Here is a 12,919-nt window from a genome sequence, read left to right as displayed (position 1 = left end):
ATAATCAAAACCATTCTATGATTGACAGATAAATTGGGAGGTTGACAGGTGTGAATTTGTACTGAAGGTATCCATATGAGGAAAGGAGAGTTAAGGGGGTTTGGTGATAGCTGATCACAGGGTAAGGGCCTTAAGAATGGGAAAGGAGACGCCCATGGTTGCCGACGACCCTCTTCTTTCTACAGGCAAGCAGAACCATCCTTTTTCTGAAAATCAGCATCACAACCTCTCAGAGTTTGTAGCACAAACAAAATGGCAGAACAGTCTGGTGATAACCCTGAACTGCAGGGTTAAGAATGGGTTGACCGTTGTAAAAAAACCCTCCTCATCGGGAGAGACTACAAAAATCTGTTGTATAAAAATAGCAACGCTGATCATCGGTCGAAAAATAGAGGGGGGGGAAATAAAAGGAGTCTTGGTTTTGTTGTGGCGTTGGTTGGGGAGCTGTTTGCTATTCTCCTGGAATACCTCTGCACCTTCACCACATTGAGAGCAGGACACTACAAGCCGTCAACTGTATCAGTCCTGTCCAACCACAGTTAAATGCCTGCTATACAACAGCATCAATTATGTCTTTAAACAGCTCAAATCAGCTTTTATATAATACACACACATACATATATATTTGGCACACCCAACCACTTCCACACATGTTTAATATGTGGTAGGGTGTGTATTACTTTGTATGTCTCCCATTAGTCCATTGCTCCATTCCCAATCAGTATGTCATTCCATCCAGTCAAGAGACCCTGATGAAGGCAGTTTGCTGCCCAAACTATGGTGATTCTTTAGAAATTAATTGCATCGGAAACAAGAGTGTGCAGCTATGTTCATAGTCACAACTCCAACCAGTCAGCACATTGCCATTTCAGGTATCTGTTTTCCTCAGGCTTTTATAAAAAACGTTAGAATAAAAACGCTGACACACCTGACTCAACTGATCCAGGTCGTGATTGATTGGCTGAGGAGTTGAATCGGGTGTGTTAGTGCTGGAACAAAAAACATGCATCCCATGTGACTCCCACTCACAGGAAACAAGAGTGAGTGAACAGCATCGCTGTTGTAGAAAGCTAAAACCAGTCCGGTCCAGTTCAGTCCAGTCAGTACATGTCCTTGTAGATCTCCTGCAGCAGCGGGTGCAGTGAGGTCTCTGACTCAGTCTTCTTAATCTTCTGGACCAGCATGGCGTTCTCCGTGACCAGCTGGCGCAGGTCGGCCATCTTGTTGAGCAGCTTGGGGAAGAGGTAATGTGAGTCAGCATGGTTGCCCAGCAGGTGCTGGTCCAGGGCCTGCAGGATGCTGTCCTGAATCTCCTCCACCTGCTTGATGTTCATCAGCCCCGGACGGTCTGGGAGGAGGAGAGAGCGGAGGTGGAGGGAGAGAGGAGGAGTGGGGAGAGGAGTGGGAGAAGGGGTTTAGTATGCTGTATGTCAACTGGTAGAAAACAAACTTATACACGATTTCAGCACTAACCTCAGCTTGGCTTAGTTTAGTTAGGCTTATTACGATAGTAGAATGGTTAGGGTTATTATGACAGTGCATTGTGGCAGCATAGTACTGAATTATAAAATGGTAGTACCAGTACAGAACCAGCACATACCTCCACAGAGGATGATGGCGGCCACAAACAGAGCCAGGTCACTGTCGTCCAGCTCCAGGGCGTTGAACTTAACGGCAAACTCAAACTTGGGCTCCATGATCTCGCTAAAGGGCCGCCGCAGGCTGCGCAGGAACTCCCGGGTCACAAAGCCCTTCCCGTTGGCCACCAGCAGCCCATCCTTGTTCATGAGCGAGGGAAGCATGGCGAAGATGGCCTCGTGCACGCCGTATTTCAACAGCGTCACCTGGTGGGGGGGAGGGAGAACAGCAGCCTGAATATCACTAGTCCAATATCGCAAATAGTTTTTTTTTTTTTTTAATTGGGGTTTTGTCCAGCATGTGTACATGTTGTATGTTATATAGCCAACTATAGATGACATTCCTGGCTGTACAATGACTCACCCAACACAACTATGGATTGATGATTTGATTGAATGTTGCTTTACTGTACCTGGTCTTGATTGATAAATTGGTGTGTTCTTGTATATACCTGGTCGTTGAGGAAGAGGTCTACAAAGCCGGGGATGCTCTTGGCGAACTCCGTGAGCTCCCTGACCGTCTCCACCGTGGTGCACTGGCAGCGGTAGAACACGTGAACCCCTATCTCCTTGTTGGGCGGCGTCCCGTTGATCAGCTGGTTCCACACCAGCCCGTTCTCAGCCTGGTGCAACGAGTCCATGTCGTGGATCACAAAGGGCTACGGGGGGAGGGGGGGGGGGTGTATTTAGTTAAGTAATGGCAGTATGACAACACTAAAACAGACCTTTCACTTGAAATTGCATTCTGCCTGGGCCTAGTTTAGGAAGAAATAGTGTATGCAGACAAGTCCCGTGTGGCTCAGTTGGTAGAGCATGATGCTTGCAACGCCAGGGTTGTTGGTTTGATTCCCATGGGTGACCAGTATGGAGAAGGGGGGGGAAAAAAATGAAAATGTATGGACTTACTCATGTGGCTCCGGATAAGAGCGTCTGCTAAATGACTAAAATGTAAATATAAGCACACACCTCATGAAATCAACTCATGAAAAAGCGTACGCTGTTCCGAGTGACACCGACATTTGGCCCATTGCCCTGTTCTCCACGATCTCAGACACAACAGTGATAAGGCATCAAGGCAACCAGGGTTTTTACAACACATTTATACACAGCGGCTATGTTGCTAGGCAACCAACGCTACTGGAGAGCCAGGCAGTGTGAGCAGAGGTGAAGTTTCAGTGCAGCCTATGCTCCTTGGTGCCCATAATGTCAAAGTAGAATGCGGTTTTAAGACATTATTACAAATTCATTAAAAAATGAAAAGCTGAAATGTCTTGAGTCAATAAGTTTTCAACCCCCTTGTTATCACTGGTATCTCTGTACTCCACACATACAGATAATTGTAAGGTCCTTCAGCCAAGCAGTGAGTTTCAAAACAGATTCAACCACAAAGACCAGGGAGGTTTTCCAATAGTTCTCAAAGAAGAGCACCTATTGGTAGATGGGTAAAATAAAAAAATAAATAAAAAAGAAGACATTGAAAATCCCTTTGAGCTCAGGGATGCCACCATGAAGCCAATTGTGATTTTAAAACAGAGTTTAATGGCCAATAACAGATGTCGATTAAAGAAGCACCCATCTGATGGGTTAAATGCCGAAGACACATTTCAGTTGAATGCATTCAGTTGCGAAACTGACGAGGCATCACCTTTCCCTAATTGACAGAGTGAAAAGGAAGCCTGTACATAATTCTTTTTAAAAGACAATATTCTAAAACATGCATCCTGTTTGCAACAAGGCACTAAAGTAATACTGAAAAAAATGTGGCAAAGCAATTTACTTTTTGTCCTGAATATAAAGTGTTATGTTTGTGGCAAATCCAATACACACTACAGAGTACCGGTATGCTTATAACTGTTAAGGTCTGGATAAAAAGGACATGAAATGGGGCTAAACACAGGCAAAATCCTAGAGGAAAACCCGGTTCAGACTGCTTTCCACCAGACACTGGGAGACAAATTCACCTTTCAGTAGGACAATAACCTAAAACACAAGGCCAAATCTACACTGGGCTTGCTTACCAAGAAGACAGTGAATGTTCCTGAGTTGCCGTTTGGACTTACATCGGCATGAAATCTATGGCAAGACCTGAAAATGGTTGTCTAGCAATGATCAACAACTAATTTGACAGAGCTTGAAGAATTTTGAAAATTATAAAATGGGCAAATATTGTACAATCCAGGCATGCAAAGCTCTTAGAAACTTATCCCAGAAAGATCACAGCTGTAATCACTGCCAAATGTGTCATGTAGTGACTCAGGGGTGTGAATACTTAATTAAAATGCAATATTACTGTATTTACATTTTCAAAACATTTGCAAACATTCCTAAAAACAGGTTTTCACTTTGCCATTATGGGGTATGGTGTGTCGATCGGTGAGAAAAAAAAAAAATATTTAATGAATTTTCAATTCAGGCTGTAACACAACAAAATGTTGAATAAGTCAAGGGGTGTGAATTTATGAAGGCACTGTATGCATAATATTGACATACAGTGGGGGGAAAAAAGTATTTGATCCCCTGCTGATTTTGTACGTTTGCCCACTGATAAAGAAAGGATCAGTCTATAATTTTAATGGTAGGTTTATTTGAACAGTGAGAGAGAATAACAACAAAAATATCCAGAAAAACTCATGTCAAAAATGTTATGAATTGATTTGCATTTTAATGAGGGAAATAAGTATTTGACCCCCTCTCAAATCAGAAAGATTTCTGGCTCCCAGGTGTCTTTTATACCGGTAACGAGCTGAGATTAGGAGCACACTCTTAAAAGGGAGTGCTCCTAACCGCAGCTTGTTACCTGTATAAAAGACACCTGTCCACAGAAGCAATCAATCAGATTCCAAACTCTCCACCATGGCCAAGACCAAAGAGCTCTCCAAGGATGTCAGGGACAAGATTGTAGACCTACACAAGGCTGGAATGGGCTACAAGACCATTGCCAAGCAGCTTGGTGAGAAGGTGACAACAGTTGGTGCGATTATTCGCAACTGGAAGAAACACAAAAAAACTGTCAATATCCCTCGGCCTGGGGCTCCATGCAAGATCTCACCTCGTGGGGTTGCAATGATCATGAGAACGGTGAGGAATCAGCCCAGAACTACACGGGAGGATCTTGTCAATGATCTCAAGGCAGCTGGGACCATAGTCATCAAGAAAACAATTGGTAACACACTGCGCCGTGAAGGACTGAAATCCTGCAGCGCCCGCAAGGTCCCCCTGCTCAAGAATACATATACATGTCCGTCTGAAGTTTGCCAATGAACATCTGAATGATTCAGAGGACAACAGGTGAAAGTGTTGTGGTCAGATGAGACCAAAATGGAGCCCTTTGGCATCAACTCAACTCGCCGTGTTTGGAGGAGGAGGAATGCTGCCTATGACCGCAAGAACACCATCCCCACCATCAAACATGGAGGTGGAAACATTATGCTTTGGGGGTGTTTTTCTGCTAAGGGGACAGGACAACTTCACCGCATCAAAAGGACGATGGACGGGGCCATGTACCGTCAAATCTTGGAACAGAACATCCTTCCCTCAGCCAGGGCATTGAAAATGGGTCGTGGATGGGTATTCCAGCATGACAATGATCCAAAACACACGGCCAAGGCAACAAAGGAGTGGCTCAAGAAGAAGCACATTAAGGTCCTGGAGTGGCCTAGCATGTCTCCAGACCTTAATCCCATAGAAAATCTGTGGAGGGAGCTGAAGGTTCGAGTTGCCAAACGTCAGCCTCGAAATCTTAATGACTTGGAGAAGATCTGCAAAGAGGAGTGGGACAGAATCCCTCCTGAGATGTGTGCAAACCTGGTGGCCAACTACAAGAAACGTCTGACCTCTGATTGCCAACAAGGGTTTTGCCACCAAGTACTAAGTCATGTTTTGCAGAGGGGTCAAATACTATTTCCCTCATTAAAATGCAAATCATTTTATAACATTTTTGACATGCGTTTTTCTGGATTTTTTTGTTGTTATTCTGTCTCTCACTGTTCAAATAAACCTACCATTAAAATTATAGACTGATCATTTCTTTGTAAGTGGGCAAACGTACAAAATCAGCAGGGGATCAAATACTTTCCCCCCCACTGTATGTGTATAGTATTGAGCTGACCTGGTGTTAATGCATTATATGTATCATTTTTACATATGGATACAGTACTGAGTTGGTGTTAAAGTATTATATTTCATTTACATATGGATACGCTACCGGGCTGGAGCTATTCTTGCCGGTGAGGATGCTGCGAGCTTTCTTCTTGGTCATGTTGAGGTTCTTCAGGTAGGCGTTGTTGACCCGCTTGGCCAGGGATTTGAGGTCCGAGCCGTTGGGGTTGGTGGTCGGAGCCGTATCTCCCGCCAGGAGGCCTGCCACCAGCTTCCTCTTCTCCGCCTCCGGCATGCGGCCGTACCGGATCGCTGGGAACAACCAGGGGAAACCCTATCAGTGTACATCCATAAATTGGGGCTACTCACAGGGTACACATCCTTGACTTTGTCTAAAGTGAAAATGAGGGAATGGAAAGGTGATCAGTGTGTGTGTGTGTGTGTCTCACCGTCGTGGGACATGCCTAGCAGCAGGCACTTCTGGAAGCGGCAGTACTGGCACTTGTTCCTGCTCTTCTTCTGGATCTTACAGCTGCGCTCACAGCGCTCATACTCCAGCTTCATACGGATGGTCCGGCGGAAAAAGCCCTGAGAGAAAGAATAAGCGCGGGGTGGAAGAAAAAAAAAGAAGCTAAGTGTATATTAGATAGAAATGATTAGATGACTAGATATAAAGAGCAGCAGATTTGGTTGGAAAAGTGAAAAGGTCCGATTTATGAATTATGCAGTGGGCTACACCAAAACACTGACATCCCGGGAGTCTCCTGGGATGTCCTCATGCCTTCCCTCTCGGCTTTCTCACCTTGCAGCCTTCACAAGCGTGTACTCCGTAGTGGAACCCCGAGGCTTTGTCTCCACAGATCCGACATTCCACGTTGATCCCGGCCCCCGTCCCTTCCTCTCGACCCAGGAAGAGCTGGTCCGACAGCGATGGAGACGACGTCTGGGACAGATCTGGAGACGGAGAGAGGTTCTGTTATTACATGGTCCTTTCAGAGTTTAACTAGGGACTGGAGTTTGTCCTGATCACATGACCAGACAAGGAACATCTCCTCCTTATATAACATGTCCTAGTATTATATTTTGGACTAGTGAAAAGGTCCAATTACTCATATTTCACAATCCACATAAAGTGTGTAACATGAAAAGCATTGAATGAATTTCTCCAATACTGGAACGACCGTACAGAGCTGAACGTAAGACAAGGATGAGACTTGAGTCAAGACTACAAACTAAACTAAGTTATTGTTGGTGACACCAGTCTGGACAGTCTGTATAGTATTTCTTTGGCTCTGGGTATGACTGGGCTATATGTCAATTTACCAACGCTACCTCAAGACGTTATGTATATGTGCAATGTGAGCTGTGCGTGCTCATGTCCATGTTTCTATATGCGCGAGTGTGTCAGGAATCTTCTGTTGTGTTCCAGCCAGTTCCTCCCTGGGGTTTGATCTCTGCTGCTGCCTGCCAAAGAGTTCTCCCAGTGGAGGCCAGGAGGTATGCCAAGAATGCGAATGGTTCGGAGACCCTATGGAATTACACTGGCTAGGATGGACAATCGCATCTCAAGTTACGTTCCATTTCAGAATATAGAACCATTTCAGTTTTATTATGTTCTAACCATGAGTTCTGTTCTCTGTTCTGTTTCTAGGGGGATGTCGCAACACCCTATTTAGAAGTAGAATGGCAAGAGGGACATCCCGTTTTAAGGCCACGTTCCATTTCAGAATTTGGAACCGAGTGAGTTCTGTTCTATCCACTCTGTTACACTCCACAGAACTAGAGTAGGTAGGACGGACAATACACCTCAATGTAACCATGTTAGAACCATGTTATGGGTGTTCTTTTCTATCCGTTCTAATTCTAGGATAAAAACCTGATGGCTGCGCTGCTAGGCCAGGACGAAAGCGTGTGAAACCCAGAACAGGCGGGTTGGGCGACGTCGAGCCACACAACGAGAGAGACAGGGGTCTGAGTTTCTCTGTGTGTGGGAGGAGAGGCCTAGGCGCCTGAGGAATTAATCACGAGGAGAAGTAACACCGCAAGAGCAGACTGACCGAGACCAGCAGGGGTGGTGCTCCATGCCTCCTCCATTACCACTTTCCTCTGAGGCTTTTTCCTCAATTCATCTTTCCTCCATTCCTCACATCTCTCCTTGACTCCTTCCCAAAACCCATTGGAGGAGAAGGTCAGAAGGGAGGGACTTTGGATCTTCTCTAAAACTGCTTAGGAGGAGGCAAGGACAGAGGATGCCAAGAACGAGCCATAGTGCGCATGCGTGACAGTCAGTCCAACAAGAGGGTTTTAATGATAGAAAAGCAAGTTGACTGAATTCCCTATTTGTATAACCTAGAATCTGCTTAACGGCATTAAACATGAAGCCCCTGATTGCCACCTTTGAGGGGTTTTTTCTCTCCAAAAGTCACATGCAGGACACACACTGTGAGTAGCTCTGGTGTGGTTTTCTAGGTGTTTTTTCCCCCACGGTCATCACTTAAAGGGGATATCAGCACTTGCTAAATACATTTTTTTAAACCACACACACATATATATTTTATTATGTGTATACACACACACACGTGTGTGTGTGTGTGTGTGTGTGTGTGTATATATATATATATATATATATGTACACACACACACACACACCTCAAAAAAATAAAGGGAACACTTAAACAACAATGTAACTCCAAGTCAATCACACTTCTGTAAAATCAAAACTGTCCACTTAGGAAGCAACACTGATTGACAATAAATTTCACATGCTGTTGTGCGAATGGAATAGACAAAAGGTGGAACTTATAGGCAATTAGCAAGACACCCCCAATAAAGGAGTGGTTCTGCAGGTGGGGACCACAGACCACTTCTCAGTTCCTATGCTTCCTGGCTGATGTTTTGGTCACTTTTGAATGCTGGCGGTGCTTTCACTCTAGTGGTAGCATGAGACGGCGTCTACAACCCACACAAGTGGCTCAGGTAGTGCAGCTCATCCAGGATGGCACATCAATGCGAGCTGTGGCAAGAATGTTTGCTGTGTCTGTCAGCGTAGTGTCCAGAGCATGGAGGCGCTACCAGGAGACAGGCCAGTACATCAGGAGACGTGGAGGAGGCCGTAGGAGGGCAACAACCCAGCAGTAGGACCGCTACCTCCGCCTTTGTGCAAAGAGGAGCAGGAGAAGCACTGCCAGAGCCCTGCAAAATGACCTCCAGCAGGCCACAAATGTGCATGTGTCTGCTCAAACGGTCAGAAACAGACTCCATGAGGGTGGTATGAGGGCCCGACGTCCACAGGTGGGGGTTGTGCTTACAGCCCAACACCGTGCAGGACGTTTGGCATTTGCCAGAGAACACCAAGATTGGCAAATTCGCCACTGGCACCCTGTGCTCTTCACAGATGAAAGCAGGTTCACACTGAGCACATGTGACAGACGTGACAGAGTCTGGAGACGCCGTTAAGAATGTTCTGCTGCCTGCAACATCCTCCAGCATGACTGGTTTGGCGGTGGGTCAGTCATGGTGTGGGGTGGCATTTCTTTGGGGGGCCGCACAGCCCTCCATGTGCTCGCCAGAGGTAGCCTGACTGCCATTAGGTACCGAGATGAGATCCTCAGACCCCTTGTGAGACCATATGCTGGTGTGGTTGGCCCTGGGTTCCTCCTAATGCAAGACAATGCTAGACCTCATGTGGCTGGAGTGTGTCAGCAGTTCCTGCAAGAGGAAGGCATTGATGCTATGGACTGGCCCGCCCGTTCCCCAGACCTGAATCCAATTGAGCACATCTGGGACATCAAGTCTCGCTCCATCCACCAACGCCACGTTGCACCACAGACTGTCCAGGAGTTGGCGGATGCTTTAGTCCAGGTCTGGGAGGAGATCACTCAGGAGACCATCCGCCACCTCATCAGGAGCATGCCCAGGCGTTGTAGGGAGGTCATACAGGCACGTGGAGGCCACACACACTACTGAGCCTCATTTTGACTTGTTTTAAGGACATTACATCAAAGTTGGATCAGCCTGTAGTGTGGGTTTCCACTTTAATTTTGAGTGTGACTCCAAATCCAGACCTCCATGGGTTGATAAATTGGATTTCCATTGATTATTTGTGTGTGATTTTGTTGTCAGCACATTCAACTATGTAAAGAAGAAAGTATTTCATAAGATTATTTCATTCATTCAGATCTAGGATGTGTTATTTTAGTGTTCCCTTTATTTTTTTGAGCAGTATATACATACATACACACATACACACAGCAAGCACTAGATGTTACTTGTCTGCAGCGATATGGTTTACCTGAAGCCCAGGTACAGTGTGTAATACACGTTGATCGTGAGAAACTAAAAAGCCTAATAGAGCGGAGTGTATGTAGTCAGACTCATTCTCAATGTTTACGGGAAGAAAAAAAAATTAAAACGAAAGACCTCAACTGGTCTGACCTCCGTACTAGACCACAGCCTATCCACACTCCGGTTCCTTTGCGAATTCACTATCTTCCAAGGCAAACACAAGCATAGCTTTACTGGCCAGAGTGGAAAATGTAGGTTGGCAGAGCTGGGAGAGGAGGCCAAATCTGACTGGAATGTAGGAAATAGAAACATATCCTATACAGGAGAGTAAAGTAAAGAATTTCTGGACCAGAGTTTCCCAAACTCAGGGGCCACTGGTGGAGGTAAGTGGGTACAGTAGCTGGCTGGTCTGACAGTGGTTGGTATGATGGCTCTGAGGGAAAGCAGCTCAATGTTAAAAACACCAACTCAGAGCCCTTTACCGGGACACACTGAACTGCTCCATGTACTGAGGATGTGTGTGGTTAAGTGAGCATGTGTGCGTATGTGTGGATTAGAGATAACAATCTCTCGGCCATTAAACAAACACAAACAGCGCTCCGTTTCAAAAGGGTATCTGTATCTGGAGGAGTAGTCAATGGCCCCTCTCACAAGGACACGTGGTTGGCCATTCTAAAAACCATTTGTTGGAGAGATCTAGGCCTGCAGATTAAGTTAAACTACTTGCCGACCGTTTGTTTATATGGTACGCTATGTCAAGGTTGTTAAGGATTATTGGAAAGCATATTGTGATTCAAAATGTTTAAATAAAGTTTTATTTGTTCTTTTCAATCCCTGTTTGAGCCATCACAGCTGGGTATGAAACATGAACGCCCAATCGGTGTCAAGGGAAACCAGATTTTAACACTGGGGAGTCTTTTCTGAGTAGCCCCATGACGCTTCAAAAATAGATCAAGTGTGTTATGTGAGAGGAAATTGCTGCAGTCTTTGGACCTCCTGTGAGGATTTCACCATGACTCAGCAAAGTGACTTCTTCTCACTACAATGATCTCAATGGACAATTCATTGTTGCTATGTAACAGTCAAATAAAGCGCTCTTTACAGGCATGGTCACGTCGGCCCGTCGCACTGTAGGTTGTCCTCCATGGGCCTTACTCAGATTTGTGTACAATTTGCAGTTGAGGTATGTATAATGACCCCCAATTCCGACCCGAGTTAAGCGTGCGTAAAAATAACGTAATTCCCTTTTTATGCACATTTCTCTTGAAACGTATTCTAACCTCGAGTTTAAGAATGAGAATAGCATGCTATTTCACCCGCTATTCCGTCTGGGGTGGAGATCTAAGAAATGAAGGTGTGGCAGAGGTGTGTCTACTGGTAAACCGTATTCTGACCTTGACTTAATTCCACCACCTTTAAGCGCAAGGAAACTATGAATATGGTCGAGGGAACCTGTCGGTTCCAAGCGGAAAAAGCATGTCTATTTTCCCCATAGAAATAACAGCATTCTCCATGCACTGTAATTTCTAAATGGATAAGAGCTAGGTAAACGAGTAATCCATTTCGAGAAGGGGATTGTAAGTGCACATAAAATCGTCTAAAACAATTGCTTCCTTATGATCCCTGGAGACGAATATGAAACCAGAATACTGAAAAATCATTAAAATGACAGGTATTGCGGACCCTTTTCCACAGTGAAATGGGCTATAAACAGCTGCGCCGTTATTCCGAATTTTAATTGTGTGCCCTCATTTACGTGGAAGACATTTGGACACCCAAGCTATTAGGTTTCTGTAGGGAATAAACCAGCCGAGTTGATTTATGCGCTTTAGAATGGTTCAGTTATAGCCTATGCTGGGGGCTCAGTTTTACTTCAATTTATATCATGTTAAATATTTGCCACTGTCGGGAGCCACCGTCAGTAATACCCACATACATTTATAAACCGTCACTTTAGTGTTAGTTTAAAAAATAAATGTATAGCTTATATTTTAGATCATTCCGTTGACCTTTCTTTCCTGTGTCACGTCTGTAAATTGTTCCTGAGTGTCGCAAGCTATAGTGGATCATATTAGGCTAACGTTGTGCAATAATGTTGGGACATGTAGCCTATTTTAATCATTATGGAACCCAGACCACACATAGCAGATTAAACCCGGAGCACGATTCCCGACGACTGGACCCTTTGTCATACAGTTCCATGATCAGAGAGAATTAGGGTAGATTTATAGGACTATAGTTCAAGCACTATTGTAGCATTTTTCCCCCCTACCTTCCAATATTTCATGGCTATGACAACTTTCAGGATGAATCAAATCACTAGTTTTTATTCATCAATATATTTTGTGCGTAAAGGCTCTCCAAACCTGTTTTTTTAATTCATACTTACTTTCCTAAACCTAAAATGTACAAGAGTATTTTGAAATCTACTAGTTGGTGCTGAAACAGAAACAAAGATGGATAGATGGCAGTCTTTAATTGATCCCTATTTTCTGAACCCGTTTGATGCATTATAAACTGTCGACAAAATTCTAATTAAAAAAGTTACACCGTATTTAAACGGGACAGCTTAAGATAAATGTTTCAGCTGTTGAATTGATTCAGCGCGCACAAGGGAATATCGCCTGCAAACCCTGTTACGTGACTGAATAAGAGAAGTCTGAATACCAAATACTGAGAGGTACGTAAGAAAGGCTGTAAATTCCTAATTCGGGAATTTGCCCCCAAGTCTCTTTGCTGGAAAACAATGACAGGCTACTGAGCACCACTTTTCTCTCAGGGAGTATAAACACAGACAAAATGGAGGTGAAGGCCGACTGTACAGTCAAGAGTTCTAGATTGCAGCTTTGATTTCTAGATCAGCACACAGTTTTAAATCAGCACAGTAAGATCAAAATCAA

General features: G+C 44.7%; 1 protein-coding gene across 2 annotated transcripts in view; it reads right to left on the bottom strand.

Annotated features, from left to right (window-relative positions):
- Positions 1-970: 970 nt before the first annotated feature.
- pparda (peroxisome proliferator-activated receptor delta a) overlaps positions 971-12,919 on the bottom strand; it is a 33,508-nt gene continuing 21,559 nt past the window's right edge. The window contains exons 3-8 of one of the 2 annotated variants that reach the window (XM_029776001.1): positions 6,538-6,689; positions 6,185-6,323; positions 5,842-6,047; positions 2,090-2,296; positions 1,601-1,844; positions 971-1,348 (exon numbers count right to left, since the gene is read on the bottom strand). In XM_029776001.1, the coding sequence (XP_029631861.1) occupies positions 1,101-1,348; positions 1,601-1,844; positions 2,090-2,296; positions 5,842-6,047; positions 6,185-6,323; positions 6,538-6,689 (1,196 nt within the window). In that variant the 3' untranslated portion in view covers positions 971-1,100. Of the gene's footprint in view, positions 1,349-1,600; positions 1,845-2,089; positions 2,297-5,826; positions 6,048-6,184; positions 6,324-6,537; positions 6,690-12,919 lie in introns of both variants that reach the window. The other variant, XM_029776000.1, reaches the window with a different exon arrangement.

Source organism: Salmo trutta, chromosome 14, assembly GCF_901001165.1.
Source record: "Salmo trutta chromosome 14, fSalTru1.1, whole genome shotgun sequence".
In the NCBI taxonomy this organism is placed as follows: domain Eukaryota; kingdom Metazoa; phylum Chordata; class Actinopteri; order Salmoniformes; family Salmonidae; genus Salmo; species Salmo trutta.
Note: the sequence above shows the minus strand (reverse complement) of the source record. Positions and strands in the feature narration are given on the sequence as shown.